Here is an 18,209-nt window from a genome sequence, read left to right on the forward strand (position 1 = left end):
CTTAACAGCATTATTTTTTTACAGCACTTAGAGTGTCTAACAGCCACAAGGGACCCTGTATCTTTTTCACCCTGAATTAAGATTAATAAATCTACCTCCTGGAAGTCCACACAGTGCCCATCTTCCAAAGAGAAATGAACAATTTTCTGCAAGCCAAGTAGCCAAGTGACCAATTCATCAAATGGCCAATTTGCAGACTCACAGATTTTCTGAATGAACACTTTGGTAACATTACCAACATATAAAGTTTACAGCAATTTGTATCGAATGGAATAGCTTCACATGCTTTTAAAGATTTATGTGATGCTATAGTTGACTGGTTTCCATTTTTGTTTTCAGAGATACATTTTAAGGAATTTTCTATTTATCAAAAGCTAAGAATGGTTTATTCTGCCTTTAAATGTATTTAATTTAGGAATACATTAATGAAGAATATGTTCCTGAATGTAGATTTTTCTTGAAGATATTAATACATGCCACTCAGTTTATTCTTTCTGTCCCCCATTCTCTGCTTCTCTTCTGTCTTCCCTTGCCTCAGTTTCTCCCTTTGTCCCCCCCCAATGTCTCCATCTCTCTGCCCCTTCATCTCTCCCAATCTCTGCCCTTCAGCATCCTCCTCTTCTGCACACCCCTCTCCTCCCTCTTCCCTGTCACTGCCCCCACCTCTTCCCCTTTAGTCCCTCTTCTCTGGGACTCTGTCTCCTCTCTCTCTCCCTACTCTCCCGTATTTCTGCCCCCTGTTCTTCCCCTCTGCCACCTTCTGTCTCTTCACCTCTATTTCTCCTCTCTTTGTGTCTTCAGTGCCCTCCCCCGCCCCCGACTTCTGACTCTCCCTGCAGCAGCAGAGAGCTGGAGGCTACGACAAATTGAACATTCTTCAAGATGCTGCTGTGAAGAAAGAGGAAATCAGTTACTATAACTTCACAACAACTGTAGGAGACAGTTCTTAAAAACCTCATCCACTATGTATTGTTGTAAACCTTGTAAATAGTTACAAAGAAGCCAAGGATTAGTAAATTGGAAAATTTGGCAAATTGGTCATTCGAAGAATTGACCAGAAGCTAATCAGCCTTAAACCCATGAAAAGACTCCTAAAGGAGCTTCTGAGTCTGCAAGGTCGTTACATACAGTCAAGGTCGTTATGGTAGCCTTCTCCTAGGAGGTATTTATTTTAGTATTTAGGGCAGAAAGACTGGCTTCATCTGGATTTTATGCAAGCCATCTGCCACGTACACTTTCCTGATGGGCTGGGGCTGACTCATCTCTGCACCATAGTCCATTGCCTTTTACAAATTCAAAAATTAACATCAATCATTCAGATAGGAGGAGGAAGAGCAGGTTGATACAGTGGAAAGGAAGCACATTCTAGAATCAGAATCTGGAGTGGTTCCTTAACCTCTCCGTGCTTCAGTTTTTCTATTTGTAAAAACAAGGAAATCTCCCTTCTGAGGCTGTTGTAAAGGTCACAACATAGATAGCAACGTAGATAACGGAGGCGGAGCACAAAGCCTAGCATGTGTATATGCTCAGCATGTTTCTAAAAAGTGGATGCCCTCCCTGAGGCTCTTAATTTTTTGAAAACGTGATGCTGTTTCAGCTGAAAAACTAGCAAGACTATTAAAAAAACAAGTTGAGGGGAGCTGTTTAAGAAATTGAGAAGTAATTACAAACTACATTGGACAATTGTGACTTTCAGATGTTGTTCTGTATCAGTTGAATTTTTGTGCTCTTTTCCCTGTGTACGTGGTAGTTCTATTTTTCTCCAGTAAAACTTTTATTTATTAAAAAATGCATATAAGTGGCCTCTGGGTACAAGACACTATGAAAGCACCATAGACACTGTACACAATAATGCATGGACTTTGTTCCTTAGACTCTGACAATTTATATTTATTGGCCATTTCATGTTCTTATCAGACTCAAATCCAGGTCTCTTTGACCCAAAGTCACAGCTCAGAATCACTTCTGTCCACTAGTTGCCTCAATTGTTCATCAAGATAAATAAGGGGCACTTAGCCATTTGTCTGCGTGGAGTGGTCTTTTTAAGTGTTCTTTGGTCCCGAGAGACCCTGGGGAGCAGCTCTCTCACAGGCCTCTCGAGGAGGTCTGGACAACGGTTTCTGACCCGGAAACAGACCAGCTGCAGCTTCCGAAACCAGGTTAAAAGTCTTCTAGTTTTGAGCAAGAAGAACTTTTGGGAATGCAAAACAGAATGAGAATGATGCTTTTTATAAAAAGATATTTACAAATGTGACCAGAACCCAAAGAGAAACCGTATATGAAATTTTGTAACATTTGATAGTACATTTTAATACATCTTCTCAATCCAAGAGACTCAAACAGGTAGAAATAAATAAATCACATAACAGTATGGTTTCAAACATCATGTTTTAAGGTAAGTAAAAAGATCTCCTTTTAACAGATCATGCAAAAAAGAACACAAGACATGAAATACTGGTGTGTACAGGGACTCCCACTTGCTGCACATATTATGGTTTAGCGTCAAGTTTTAAAATATCAATCACAACCAGACTACAACATAAACACCCAAGTAAACTGTATGTTCCCATGCCTTCTTTGCTAGTTTTTACTTAACAGGCGTGACCATAAAAGAACATCATGACTTTTTGACAAATACAACCAAACTCACAGATAAAAATACACACTGTCCCTTCAAAGCATTACCTCTGTCTATGCAGAGGTATTCCATGTCAACTGTTCCCCCACTCAACATAGTAATATTGAGAATTGCCACCACTCTTGGGAATATTATATATGTGTGTGTCTCGCACATCTATATGCATACTTAACAGGGTACATTTTAGCACATTTAGAGAAAATGTGCTACAGCAAGCTGGAACTCCATAGGGTTTTCAGCCTAACTTTCTCACATAACTAGCTACGTGACCTTGGGCACCTCTTTCACTTTGCTGCACCTCAATTTGCTACTCTGCAAACTAGAGCTAGCAACACCACCCTCCTGTTGTGGGGTGTTGTGGGGCTTACATGGGATAAAGCTAGTATAGCCCTTAAAAAATATGGCATTCTTCTCCCTATTCCTTCTTTTAGTTTTTCTGTCTTTCCTTTTTTTTGTTGTTTTTGTTTTTTGAGACAGGATCTCTCTCTTTCACCCAGGCTGGAGTAGAGCGGCACAATCATAGCTCGCTGCAGCCTCCACCTCCTGGGCACAAGTGATAGTCCTGCCTCGTCCTCCCAAACTGCTAGGATCACAGGCGTGAGCCACTGTGCCCGGCCCTCTTTTAGTTTTTAACATGCAAGCTTTAAAAAATATTTCTTTTCTCTTTCTTTTGAGAACACCTCTTGCTACCGTATTTTAAATAGCCAAAGGAAATGTGAGGTTAAAAATGTGCAAGCTGCGTGACTTTCTATCAGCTCTAAGACATGCGTGAGTGGTAAATTATAAGGCAGCATCTCCAAAGTGGGTCAGACACTGGTTCTGGAGAAAGCTGCAAAAGAGGCTTAGAAGAGAGATATTCTGAGAAGGGGCAGCCACAGTGGAATAGCAGTCATGCCTCTCAAGGTGACCCCTGGAAGGGGACAGAAACTGTTTGCATGTGTAAGGTCTCCATACAGTCACATAGCTCCATTCCAGGAAGGCTGGAGAGTTCTGTTTAATTCTCCAGTGGAAGTCTACCCACATGTCCCTTCTGTTGCCAATTCATTCAAGTCTGAAAGCTTGAATTACGAGTCTTAGGCTCTCACAGCTCCTGAAGGGAAGGAGAGCTCCACTCAAGTCTGATTCTCTTGCAAAGATTCTGCTTTTTATTCAAAGTTCAATCTCTCTGCTGACCACCAGCATCTACTGTTCTTCCAGTGGTGCCAAAGAACTTTGCAAACTACCCAGTCCCTAAGACTGTGGCTTTGACTCCAGAAAGCCCAGGTGCTGCCAACACACAGGCCTCATCCTCCGTTTGCTTGTTGGACATCATCACATCACTTTGTTGCACCCCCTTAGAGCCTCCCTTAGGAGCGAATGTGCAGAATTTTCTTGAATGTCTTCTTGAAGTTCTCATTGCACAAGGGGTAGATGAGGGGGTTCAGTGTGGAGTTGATATAGCCCAGCCAGATGGTGAACATGTGCACATGCTCATTGCAGCAGTTCTCACAGAAGGCAATGACCATGAAGAAGATGAAGTAAGGAATCCAGCAAAGGATGAAGGCTGCCATGATAAAACCCAGTTGCTTGGCAGCCTTCCGTTCTCGGTTTATGTGCAGCCCAGACACACACTGTCTCGAATGTGAGCGCAGCCTCTTCCAAGTGAACTTGATGTAATCCAGGCCTGCGTTAGAACCACTTTTCAATTTGCCTTTGCTGGGTGCTGGCTCTGGGGGGGTGTCTGAGTCTGTCCGGGAGAAGGATTGGCTATCAGCTAACACCTGATCCTCTGATATCTCGCTGGACCTATGCATGTTCAGGCCCTGCTCATCCATCTTGAGCTGGCTCTGGCTCTGGCTCTGGTTGACAGCCACATAGTCCTTGACATTCCCCTCTGCCACAGTCTGCATCTGTGTGATGTCAAGTGGGAAGCAGTGAAGTTTGGCCACTTCTCCATCCTCCTCCTGGCCGAAGGCAACTGGAGAGTTCATCTCTTTGGGGTCTTGGGATGGTGGCTTCAAGACAGGTCCACCACCAGCATCTTTCGGCTTCCTTTTCAGGACTTCCCAGGGAGATTCCTTCCCTGGTTTCTTGGCACCCACCTTGGGATTCTCTGGCCTCAGCTTAATTTCTGAGAAGGAAGGGAGCGATCCATTGATGAGCTCCCGGTGCTGACAATGCCGCCGGACGGCCTTGTAGATCTTGACATAGAACCAGAGCATGAGCACAGTGGGAAGGTAGAAGTTGATGATGGCAGTCATGACTTTGAACCAGGTGACATCGTAGAAGTCTGTCTCGCACTTGTCCTCCCGGCGCTCCGCGATCTTCGACATGAAGCGATGCCAGCCTAGAATGGGAATAACCCACAGAAAGGAGAGAAACCAGGCACCCAAGATGGTGGCTGATGCTCGGGTCTTGGTACGATACTTCAGGTATCTGAGGGGCTGCTGGACAGAGCGGTAGCGATCAATGCATAAGATGAAGACGCTGAAAATGGATGCTGTGCTGGCCACATAGTCCATGGAAAGCCAAAAGAGGCAGAGCGGCCGGCCCAGGGACCACCTAGACCTGAGTAGGTAGAGGATGTTCATGGGCATGACAACAGCCCCCACGATGAGGTCTGCCACTGAGAGGCTGACGATGTACAGGTTCCCCACAGTGTGTAGCTTCCGCTCGATCCGTACAGCGTACAGCACCAGCAGGTTGAGGCCCACTGTGACCAAGGAGACGGTGCTCAGGACCACCACCAGGGGCATCAGTTGGGGCCTGGCCACGGCGGTCTTGTTCCCCTCACACATGGTGTCTTCTAAGATGCAGGAGGAATTGGGAAGGGTCATTGGCGCAAGAGCAGCCTCCAGTTATGGCTCACTTCCTGGGAGAAAAGATACAAGGACTAAGGTCAGAGATTTGGTGATCAGTAGCCACTTAGCAGCATTATGTTTATCGAACTGGGGTTGTATGCTGTTGGGGGTGATAGACACTATTGGTCACCTACTCAACAGCCACATCCTCTTCTTCCTCATTCGTTCGTCCATTCATTCAGTGACTATTTATTGAATTCCTGGCACTGTTCTAATTGTTGGAGATACAGCAGTGAACAGAATAGACAAAAATCTCTGCCCTCATGGAGCTTACATTCTTGTGAGGGAGTTGGGCAAAAACCAAGGTAAATAAAGACTCTGCACGTGTTCTGGAAAGGTAGGCTGCACCTGATTGGTCTACTCAATATGTTAATCTGGTCCCTCTCTACCAGTGGCCATGAGTCACCTCTGTGGCTAAAGGGATTGGGTGGGAAGTCTAACAGCAGAGGTGGGGTTCTAGGAAAGTTTCCTCTCTGATGAATGAGCAAAACAAACAAAAGCATTGTTTCTTACTTGTCCCCTTCTTTCTGACAGGAAGCAAGGAAGTGATGTTTGAGGCCATGACAGTCATCTGGGGGCCGTCAGGGAATGCCAAGAAGATGCCAGTGAAGAGCCCTGTTATCACTAAGTCACTGAACCAACCCTGGAATCTTCTTCCAGACTTGTTACTATGGGAAATAATTAAATGGGTTTTTTTCCTTATTTCACTGTCGTGGGAGTTTTTATTTGCAGCTACAAGCATCCCTAACTGATATGGAGATTGGGGAGGCAGGTAACAAGGGTATACTAGAGGTGCATAAGGCCTGGTATCCCTCTCAGTATCTTCCTAGAGGAGTAGTTCTCAAATGAGAGGGCGGTTATGTCATTTGAAAAAGCATATATATTATTTCACTTTTCTGTTTGAAAAACAAACAATAGTTTTTCATTACATAAACTATGCTAAGTAATATGTAACAAAACCTTCGGTAGTAATGCTCTACTGAAAACACATTGTATCCTCTGTTTTTGGTGATGCTTAAGTGGGTGAGAGGTGGAAGTAGGTATTGAAACTTCTCGAAGGGGTTGTTAGATTTTTTTTATTCATCAAAAAGACGTAAGAGTTTAAAGAAGACTGAAAAACACTAATAGAGAGTATAACATTCTCGAGAGAATTTAGTAAAAACAAATGTTTTACATAAAGATAAAGCCAGATAAGTTCTTGAATAGAAACCTAAATTCATATAATTTTTTATGCTAAAAATCAAGCCCCCAAGACATTTGATCCTGGTGGAAGGAAATTTTTGAGTTTCTTTATGGGAAAAGCACCATTTGAGCAGCACTGATTTTGCCCCAGCTCTGCTACTTATTTTCTGAGTGATCTCTCAGCCTCTGTTTTCTCGTGTGTCAATGTGTAGGGTACTGTAGATGATCTCTAAAGACTTTCCCAGGCCTCCTTTTTAGAGCCTCCCTGTAGGTGTTACTCCATGTTCTCCTCCAGCTCTGAATGCCAGTCTGGCTTCTCCAATTATAACCTCTGCCTTCCTCGACAGCATCACTTTCTCACCTTATGACCCAAAGTCTTGCATCGTGCTCCTGTCACTCCATGCTACCTGCCCCGGGTGGCTTATCCACTCACCCCCCTGCACCTTCCAGACCTACAGCTCTCCCACATCCAGCACCCAGCACCTTGCAGCTTCACCTGTAGCCCCAGCCAAGTCCAAACCCCGTGGAATTGTCCACAGGCACCTCTGGAAGGAAGAAAGAGACTAAGAAGTACCATCTCTGGGATTTTTTTTTTCTTATTGTTTTGGTTGGGAGGAAGCAGGATGTAGTTCCCTAAAACACTCCCGTAGGCAGGCATCCTCAAGGTCGTTCTGACCTCCCTCTCCTCCAGAGGTGTCTCTTTTCTCTCTTTTCCTCATTGCCTGGCACACAGAAGGGGAGATACATCATTTTTAAAAATTGTGTATATACTATTTATATAAAAATTATATTTGACAGAAAATAATGTGTTGTATTTAAAAATCTATATTTTCCCTTTTGTTTTAAAAAGAAAAGTTATGATTGAATTGACATCACTGAACTAAATTCATGCAGTGTAAGTGTTTAAGGGTGAAATCTACTAATGTCTGCAATTCACTTTGAAATGAATTAAAAAATAAGGTGGATGGAGAGTTGGCTAGGGGTATAGGTAAATGAATAGATGACAAGGCAAAAAAAGCAAAATGTTGATGTATAATCTAGGTGGTGGCTATATGGTACAGTGATTCCAACTTTTCTATTTGATTGATAATTTTCACAATAAAATGTTGGGGGAAATTAATGTACAAGTTTATCTTCTTCACCAATATAAAGAATGCTCAATTTCTTATCACCTTTTCTCCTTTGTAGCTTGGATGTGTTATTTTGCATAAAGATAAAAGCAAAAAGATCAACAGATGTTTGTTAAATGAAGAAATGAGTGAAAGGCAGGGTGCTATTAAGTATTTCAGCTTAGAACTTATTAATTCAATAAATATTTAGTGGTGAAAGTTTCCTTTTCAGCTCAGTGACCTGTTCTGGGAGCAAGAAAATCCACTTTTGTCCTCAGAAGCTGCAAGACTCAGAAGAAAGATTCCTGGAAAAGCAGCGGTAGCACCCACACTACATAAAGGAACACGGGGAGCTGTTCTGGGAAAGGAGGAGAAGCCTTAGGACTGATGTGACCCAGGCACTGAGCCTAGAAAAAACTGGCCACACTCCCTAGGGAAGGTAGCAAGAGGGGCCCCATGGAAACGAATACATTTTCCTTCTATGGCCAGTAGAAATCATCATTGACTTTATGTCCCACTCAGGACAGGCTGCATAATTTTTTTTTAGGCACAGGGAAGACCCTGTGCTATGCTGGAGTGCAGACACTTTCATAGCTCACTACAGCCTCAAACTCCTGGGCTTCAGTGATCTTGCTGCCTCAGCCTCTCAAGTAGCTGGGACTACAGGCCTATGCCACAGCACCCAGCCCAGCTAATTTGCTGGGTCCAGTGCAAAACCAAAACATTTTAAATGATTAAGAATTGCAAGACAGCAGTGACAGCAGAGCACCCACCCAAGCAGGGGGCACTTCTGAGCACAAGGCCCTGTGCGGCTACTTGGGACACATGCCCAGGAAGCCAGCTCTGGTCATCTAATCCTCAAACAGGCTCTAGTCCATGAAATAACTAAGGTAAGGCACTTTTCCCTCCCTCAGGGACCTGCATTTGCAAAACAGGTTCCTGAATGGTTTTCCCTGTATAAATTCCAAAGGCAGATCAGGTACCCTGGCAAGAGCAGAGGGTGTGGGAGATATTTGGGCCCACATGGGTCCTCATTTCGCCTCACCCGCCCAGGAGACCCTGGCTGGAGCTGAGGTGCCCTCTCTGGGGTGAAAGCACAGCCTACAGAAATGCGGTTAGACAGAGGGTGTGCCCTGGGCAGAGAGGATAAAAGTTAGAGGAGGCACTTGGGACAAGGGCACCTCAAGAAGGAAGGTGGCTACCTGTAGGTCCTCCCGAGCACAGTGTCCTCAGAGAAGCAGCCTGGGGAGAGCTCCGGAGGAGGAGCGAGTGCCAGCCCCAGCTCTGGCTGGCTGGGCTGTGTGCGGCTTCAGTAAACAGCCTGGAGCGCCAGATTCCCCATCTGCACGGTAGGGAGAATCCTAAGACCTCCCTCCCTGGGCTGGGGGGAGGACCAGTTGAGACAGTGGAAAGGGACAGCTCTGCAAACCCCAAGGTGGCAATGACTTGGTAAAAAGCAGAAATGAACCCTTCTCCTCTAAGAGTGTACAAGCAAACCATCATTTTTGAATCAAAGCAATGCCTCCATTCCAAAGCCCTTAGGTGAGGAGGGGCCTTTTACTAGAGTGCTTACAGTCTAATCCAGGCAGGTCCACGTGCCAGCAAATAAACAATGGCCATCAATTTTCTATTCACACCCAGAACGCCAGCAGAGGCAGCCGAGACAGCAAGGAGCTGAGCTCCTGGCTGGTGCTGCTCATATGTGGTCAGTTACTAAATGCCCCCACCACAAGCCCAAGAGGGAGATCTGATGAACCCCAAGGCAGAGAAGAGTACAAGGTCAGCTCAAGCTCAGAGGGGTGAAGCAACTTACCAAAAATCACACAGCTAGGGAATGGTTGCTGAAGTCAAGATGCAAACCTACGTCTAACTCAGGGTTTCTTTTTTTTTTTTGAGACAGAGTGTTGCTCTGTCACCTGGGCTAAAGTGTTGTGGCATCAGCCTAGCTCACAGCAACCTCAAAGTCCCGGGCTCAAGCGATTCTCCTGCCTCAGCCTCCCAAGTAGCTGAGATTACAGGTGTTTGCCACCACGCCCGGCTAATTTTTCTGTATTTAGTAGAGATAGCATCTCACTCTTGCTCAGGCTGGTCTCGAACTCCTGACCTCAAGCGATCCTCCCTCCTCAGCCTCCCAGAGTGCTAGGATTACAGATGTGAGCCACCACACCTGGCCAGTTTCTTAACCTTGGTACCACGGACATTTGGGGCTGCATAACTCTTTGCTGTAAGGGGCTGTCCTGTGCATTGATTGATGTTTGGTGGCATCCCTAGCCTCTCCTCACTAGATGCCAGTAGCAGCCACCCCCGACCCATCATGACAACTAAAAATGTTTCCAGATACTGCCGGGTATCCCCTGGGCTGGGGAGTAGGACCACAGATCTAACTGAAGAATATGCACCCCAAACTACTCCACTCTATTGCCAGCCCAAGAGTATAGCTTTCAGCCAAAGGAAGGCAGAACTCTCTAAAAATAGATGTCCTCTAACAATGCAATGAGTTACCTTGAGAAACAGTAAGCTCCCCACCATGGGAAGCATGCAAAAAGAGGTAGCCTGGATCTGATTCCAAATTAGAAATACTGTGGGCAATTATTTACCTAAATAAAAACTCGTAGATGTTGATTTTAGAAAAAGCACCCAAAGCACCCAGTACAGTCCTGGCATACAGGAGGTGCTCAATTAGTAGCTGTTGTGTTTTCTTCCTTGGTGAGTGGCACTACCATCTTACAGCTGGCCCAGTCTGGCTCAGAGGAATCATCCTTGACCGCTCCTTGATTTTCACTGTGGCAGAAACTGAAAACAGTCTCCTCTAATGTTTAGGAAGAGAACCTTGCTTTTTAGCTGAGTACATGGCTGCCTGGAATACAGACGACATTTCCTAGGCTCCTTTGTAGCTGGATGTGACCACGTGACTAAGCTCCACTTGATTGTAAACGGAAGTGTGGCTTGCAACTTTCAGAAAGCAACTCCAAACAGAAAATGTGTGTGCTTTTCTTTCATTCTTCATTCTTCCAGCTGGCTGGAAGGTGGATATGATGAGTAGAGTTTAAGCAGCCATCTTGGGACCATGAGGAAGAGCCACAAAATGAGGAGGGAAGCAGGGATATGGGCAAAGTTGAGGTCCCTGATGACCGTGGAGCTGCCATTCCAGGCAGGACTGCCCACCTCTGGACCTCATGGCTATTGCAGTGAAGCTACACGTGGCCAAACCGAATCTTAACTGATACATGATTATCAGTTAAGGATACTTACATAATAGGGAAAATAAGACATAACTGCATTCATTTTTAAAAAATATTTATTTTGCTTTATGTTTTTTGTTTCTTTTCTTTATTTTCCCTGCTTCATTTTTCCTTCCTACGCATTCATTTTTTAAAAAACAAAATAAAATAGATTTCTTCAATAAAAAAATAAAATGTTTTCTACATGCTTAGCATGTTTGTTTTCTTTCGTAAAAAGTGATAGTTTGAGATTGTTTTCTTGATACATTCTAAATTGCCTCGCCCACTACGCTCCAGTCCAAACTGCTCTGCCCTCTTCCTCATTTGCATGGATGGTTATTCTAGTCAAGTATGTCAGAACATTAATTTCTTTGAACTAATTCCAAGAAAAAGGCGCCATCCATGACGGTGCTCCAAGAACTACATATTCTCATTAAGCCTGGCCAGGGCATAATTTCCATGAAACACTCAGGCTTATCGATGTCACTGGCTGTGGGGCACAGAGCCAACTGAAAATAGCAAAATGCATTATGAGCCCAGTGCTGCAGGACCGTAACTGACTTAGAGTCTGTGGAGTGCTGGTTAACAGTCAGCCTCTGGGTAAGATGCACGAGGTAAATGACCTTATGGGCAGGCAGTGGCCCCAGTGGCTTCCTCTGGGGATGGAGGTACACATGCAAATGTCTACAGAGTCAGAGAGGAAAAGCTAGTAAGAAAAGGATTGTGTGTAGAGCAAAGAGGGAGTGGTGGGGACTGGGGCAACCTGGAGAGCCTATTCTCTGCCTGAAGAAGACAGTTGCCACTCAGACGCCACCAACTGTTGCAGGCCCAGATCTGCCTATTTTTTAAAATGAAACATCAAACCAGGATTTTTACATGAAATTTTCTAGCTTTTAAATGTTGTCAATTATCCAATTGTTTCATTTGTTTTCTTGAACACTACACAGGGTAAACAAAACAAATTTTGGGGACATGACCTATGAGCTGGAAATCTCAAGCTATTAATAGTTCATAGGAATTCCAAAATGCTTAATACTAGATAATGACCCAAGAGTAGACACCTTCTGGGGTATGTGTCCAGCTCATGACAAGCCTCCTCCTCTGAGAACCATCATCTCACCTAGGGCTGGGTCCTGGCAGCCATAGTTGTACCATGTGACCCTGACCTCTGGGCACACATGATTGGACCAGACATTGTCACGTGACCCAGTGTGGACCAACCAGTCCAGTGCCTTCTTCTGGAACACTGAGATTGGGTTATGCATTCAAGACAGTCTGTGGGTCTCATGAACTAAAGTGATGGGAAGGAGGGGCTGAGGCTGCCACTGATTGGGGACAGTGTTGCTCATCTCTGGGAATGCCACACTAGGGAAAGGGATCGAAGAAGGTAGCAGACAAAATGCAATGATTCACATACTGGAACAACTGATACCTACCTGAAGAAAGATGGATTTAGACCTTTCCCCTACATTATACACAGAAATTAACTTAAAATTGATGATAATTTTAAATGTAAAAGCTAAAATCTTTGTGACTTTGAGTTAGGCAAAGATTTCTTAGCTAAAGCACCAAAGGCACAAACAATAAAAGAAAAAATTGCGAAATTGGATGTCATTAAGATAAGAAACTTGTGTTTCAAAAGGCACCACTCAGAAAAAGAAAAGTTACAGAATGAAAGAAAATATTTGTATATCACACATCTGATATATCACATATATGATGTATCCAAAATACATAAAGAACTTTCCAACTCAATCAGAACTCTTCCACTGTTAAAATGAGCAAAGGATTTGAATAGACATTTCCCCAAAGAAGATACAGGAATGGCTCATAAGCATGTAAAAAGATACTCCACATCATTAGTCATTAGGGAAATGCAAATTGAAACCACAGTGAGATACTACTTCACATCCACTAGGATGCCTATAATTTAAAAAGTAGGACAGTTACACATGTTGGTGGAGAGGGTGTGGAGATGGATGTGGAGAAGGATGTGGAGAAATAAGAATCTTTGGACTGTCACAGTGGCTCCTGCCGATAATCTTTTCACCACATTCACCCCATTTACTGTTTGTCGACTCCGTAACAACAGCCATTCTGAGACGGGTAAGGTGGTATCTCATTGTGGTTTTAATTTGCATTTCCCTGATGATTAGTGATGTTGAGCATGTTTTCATTTGTTTCTTGGCCATTTGCATGTCTTCTTTTGAAAAATTTCTGTTCACTAGCACTTTGGGAGGCTGAGGCAGGAGAATCGCTTGAGCCCAGGAGTTCAAGACCAGCCTGGGCAACATGGTAATCTGTCAATGAAAGGAACAAAATAGTGATACATGCTACAACATGAATAAACTGCAAAAACATCATACTAAGCGAATGAAACCAGACACAAAAAGCAACACGTTGTATGATGCCATTGATATGAAATGTCCAGAACAGGCAAATCTGTAAAGGCAGCGAGTAGGTCAGTGGTTGTCTGGGAATGGGGACAGGAACAGGAAGGGATCTTTAGAAATGATGGAAATATTCTAAAATTGGATTCTGATAAGGACTGTACATTTCTGTAATTTTACTAACAATAATTAAATTGTATGATTCACTTAGAATGGGTGGATTTTATGATACGTAAATTATAACTCAATAAGTTGTTTCAAAAAAAATTCAGTGGCTTAAGAATGGGGTTGCCTTGGGTTCCAGATCTTTCTGTTTTAAAAATCTATTTCTCAAAAAAAAAAATCTTTTTCTCTGTTCTAGTGCTGGGAAACAGGATTAGTAATGAGATCAGTAACATTGGTGTTGGGAAATAGGGTCAGTAATCATAATAAGATTCACAGTGTCATTTAAATGAAAGTAAACTAATTGCTTAGCAGAACAGCTTTGCCAGAACCAAGGCTTAGATAACGTGTATCTCATGGTTTCTTGAAAAGAGGACATAGCGAGATGTCACCAGTAACTTCTGAATTAGTCATCAGAAATGGAAAGAGAGAAATGACTTGGCTACATCAGACCCTGTCCTTTTATACCTATATGATCTTCTCTTGTTTTGTAATTCTCGAGTTTAGGAGGCGGACTTGTCTAATTGTCTGCTCCCTGCACTCCTCCCCCCTGGTGTGACAGGTGCAGGAAAGGGAAGCTGAAGGATAATTACCACTAAAGGGCAAACAAAAGAAGTGCTAAAGCCCAGCTCAGTTCTCTCTTACCCTCTGGCCTCGAAAAGCAACGAAGAGAAAGAAAAGTAATATTTCCAGGCCTGCATCCAACTGGGGGATTTTCCATGTTGCTTCATTTAATCCTCATCGTGCTGGTAACCTCACAAAAAAGGAATCATCCTCTCCTTCCCCATTTTAAAGATGTGGAAACAGAGACTTCTGGAGTTTACAGGGCTTGGTGTCCTGCACTGTGAGATCCCAGAGTGACTGAAGAGCAGGTTTCGTTTAAAGGCCCAAGTGACACCTACACACTAAAACCTTGGAGCGAGCTTCACAGTCTCACCCTTCGTCATCGTCTTTTTTGCCATGAAGAGAGGGAAGTAAATAAATGCTTTATATAAAGATTTCATGGAATTGAGAATATGGACATCCGTGCTAACACTAGACAAGGATATGGTGCATACAACACCAGGCCCAGCACAACCATGAGTATTCTTTCAGGACACAATGAATAATGTTTTTCTTTTTGCTCCACATCCTTGGAGCTTGAGCCTTGAGAAAGAGACTTTCAAAGACCAAAGTTATCCAGGCTGTTCTCTTCTTGAAGAAAAAAATAGTGACTTATGATATTAAAGTAAATAAAAGAGGTGGCAGGAGAAAAAGGAGAGGCAGATGCGGTGTTTACAAGAGACCTCCTAAGGCCAGCAGTCCCTAACCTTTTTGGCACCAGGGACCGGTTTCAGGGAAGACAATTTTTCCAGGGCAGGGCTAGGGGGAAGCGTTTCGGGATGACTCAAGCGTGTTACATTTATTGTGCAATTTATTTCTATGATTATTACATTGTCACTTGCCACTCACTGATAGGGTTTTGTTATGAGTCTGCAAACAATTGATTTATTATGGTCTCTGTGCAGTCAAACCTCTCTGCTAATGATAATCTGTATGTCCAGCCGCTCCCGGTGCTAACATCACCGCCTCAGATCATGAGGCATCAGATTCTCACAGGGAGCGTGCAGCCTGGATCCCTCGCACGCGCAGTTTACAGTAGGGCTGGCGCTCCTACCAGAATCCAGTGACAGCAGGCGGAGCGTATGCGGTGATGCCAGCGATTCGGAGGAAGCTTTGCTCGCTCCCTGCCGCTCACCTCCCGCTGTGCGGCCCGGTTCCTAACCGGCCACAGGCGGGTACTGGTCCAGCGCGCAGGGGTTGGGGACCGCAGGTCTAGGCCATGGGGAGTTTATTTAACTTCTGCCTCCTTGAGTCAAGGCACCTAATATCCCGGCTGCAGCTGCCACCTCTTCCCCACACCTGGGCTCTGAAGCGCCACCTGCTGGTTGAGCCCTCCTGCTGGTGCTGGGACCAGGCTTGTCTCTAAACTGGATTACCGCTACTTAGGGGCAGGGAGGAGTGTGAATCAAGCCGGCTGCTGGTTCTATTGTGATGTTCATCCTTTCATTCATTTATTCGTTCATCCATCCATTTATCCTTTTATTTTCCCTTCCTTCATCATCAAACCATTCACAAAATCTTTACTGACAAATATTCATCTCAGGCATAGTGTCAGGATAGCTAAGGGATAGCTACTCTCATGGAGGAGGTTTAGTAGTCCTCAACCCTGGCTTCCTGAGAGCTTTTAAAACATACTGAGACTTCTGCTTCCAGGAAGATTGAGTAGAGGTACTTTTCCCTATTCTTCCATTAAGTACAACTAACACCCTGGATATATATTTAAAGCAAACATAAGAAGACTCTGACAAGTGGAGAGGCAAAGGCATACCAGCTAGGAAACCTGGGACCCAAAGAAAGGTTTGAGCTGAAGAAGTTGGCAACTCAGAAATGCCAATGGGCACAGGCAAAAAATAAAAAGCCCCAACAAAAGCCTGCTGTGTCTAGCAGAAAGGACCAGGAAAGAGGCTGCCTAGCAAAATAGAAAACTGTTAGAGAACACTTTTTCTACTCCAGCCAAACATCATAGAAAACACTGTGCCCCACTCCTGTCCCAGCCAGCGGAGGCTGATTGGGTGGGGGAACCAAGACCCTCCACCCTTGTTAAGTTATAACGAGGCAATGCAACTCCCCTGCTGGGGTGGTGTCCCTACCATCCCCAGCATGGAGCTGGGACTTTCATCCCCATCAGGTGGGAACAAGCCCTGCGCCCACATCCAAGATGTCACGGAAGGCATGTGGGGAGAAGTAAGAGGGCACCTCTATCCCTCTCAGCCAGGGAGTTATCTGCAGAGGCCTAGGAGGGAGCTGGAGCTCCCACCTCTGCTCAGCAGTAATGAGGACCCCTCACCCTTCAGGTGTTAACAGAAGCCAAGTAGGGAACCTGGACACCTGCTCCCACCTGGAAGTAATGAGGCAGCACACCCTCCCCCTACACCCCCCTGCTTTCCCTGCTGGAGAAGTGTCACTACATAAAAAAAAAAATAAGATTTAAAGATGATCCGGGGTCTCATAATACCTAAAATGTTAACATTTCAATTGAAAATCACCTATCATATCAAAAAATGAGATTTCAAATAGGATTTTAAAAAGCAATCAATAGATACAAAGATGACAGAGATGTTAGAATTATCTGACAAAAATTGTTAAGTATTCATCATAAAATGCTTCAACACGCAAATGTGAACACACTTGAAACAAATGAAAGAACAGAAAGTTGCAGCAGAGAAATAGAAGATATAAAGAACCAAATGGAAATTTTAGAATGGAAAAAATAATAATTAAAACAAAAATTCAATGGGTAGGCTCAAAATTAAGATGGAGGGTACAGAGTAAATAATCAGTGAACTGGAAAATAAAACAATAGAAATTACCCAATCTGATGCTTCATATGAGAGGAACCACAGGTAGTAAAAAAAAAATTTTTTTTAAATTACCCAATCTGAGTATTGGGTAATTAGGGAAAATAGACTAAAAAATAAAAAAAATACACAGAGCCCCAGGGACCTGTGGGACTATAACAAAGTGTCTAACATTCATGTAATCATAGTCCTGGAAGGAGACGAGAAAGAGGGTGGGAATGAAAACATGCTTTAAGAAATAATGGCTGGCTGGGCATGGTGGCTCACGCCTGTAATCCTAGCACTCTGGGAAGCCAAGGTGGGAGGATCGCTTGAGCTCAGGAGTTTAATACCAGCCTCAGCAAGAGTGAGACTCCGTCTCTACTAAACAAATAGAAAGAAATTATTGTATTAATGTATATTTGCACAACTAAATATACATATAGAAAAAATTAGCTGGGCATGGTGGTGCATGCCTGTAGTCCCAGCTACTTGGGAGGCTGAGGCAGGAGGATGGCTTGAGCCCAGGAGTTTGAGGTTTCTGTGAGCTAGGCTGATGCTACTGCACTCTAGCCTGGGCAACAGGGCAAGACTCTGTCTCAAAAAAAAGAAAGAAAGAAAAGAAAGAAAGAAAGAAAGAAAGAAAGAAAGAAAGAAAGAAAGAAAGAAAGAAAGAAAGAAAGAAAGAAAGAAAGAAAGAAAGGAAGGAAGGAAGGAAGGAAGGAAGGAAGGAAGGAAGGAAGGGAGAGAGAGAAAAAGAAAGAAAGAAAAGAAAAGAAAGAAGGAAGGAAGGAAGGAAAAGAAAGAAAAAGAAAGAGAGAGAGAGGAAAGAAAGAAAGGAAGAAAGAAAGAAAAAGAAAGAAAGAAAGAAAGAAAGAAAGAAAGAAAGAAAGAAAGAAAGAAAGGCTGAAAACTTTATAAAATTGGCAAGAAATATAAACCTATAGAATCAAGCTGAGTGAACCCCAAGCAAGATAAATCCCCCCAAATTCTACTCCCACTCCATGGGTGAGTGGTGGATTAATAAATAAATATTATAATTATTTAATAAAAATTAAACTCCTAAAAATGAAAGGCAAAAAATCTTGAAAGCAGCCAGAAAAAACCCCACCTTACCACAAGGAGAATAACAGCAGATTTCTCATCAGAAAACATGGAGCCCAGAAAGAAATGGCACAATATTTTTTAGTCACTGAAAGAAAAGAACTGTCAACCCCGAATCTTATACTCAGTGAAAATATCCTTAAGGAATAAAGGGAAATAAATACAATCTTAGGTGAACTTGTT

At 43.6% G+C, this 18,209-nt stretch overlaps 1 protein-coding gene across 1 annotated transcript in view; it reads right to left on the reverse strand.

Moving 5' to 3' along the window:
- Positions 1 to 3,259: 3,259 nt before the first annotated feature.
- The window catches only part of HRH1 (histamine receptor H1), an 82,893-nt gene continuing 67,943 nt past the window's right edge, over positions 3,260 to 18,209 (reverse strand). The window contains exon 2 of the mRNA XM_045552714.1: positions 3,260 to 5,489. Coding sequence (XP_045408670.1) covers positions 3,985 to 5,454 — 1,470 coding nt within the window. The 5' untranslated portion in view covers positions 5,455 to 5,489 and the 3' untranslated portion in view covers positions 3,260 to 3,984. The remainder of the gene's footprint in view (positions 5,490 to 18,209) is intronic.

Source organism: Lemur catta, chromosome 5 (assembly GCF_020740605.2).
Source record: "Lemur catta isolate mLemCat1 chromosome 5, mLemCat1.pri, whole genome shotgun sequence".
NCBI classification, from domain to species: domain Eukaryota; kingdom Metazoa; phylum Chordata; class Mammalia; order Primates; family Lemuridae; genus Lemur; species Lemur catta.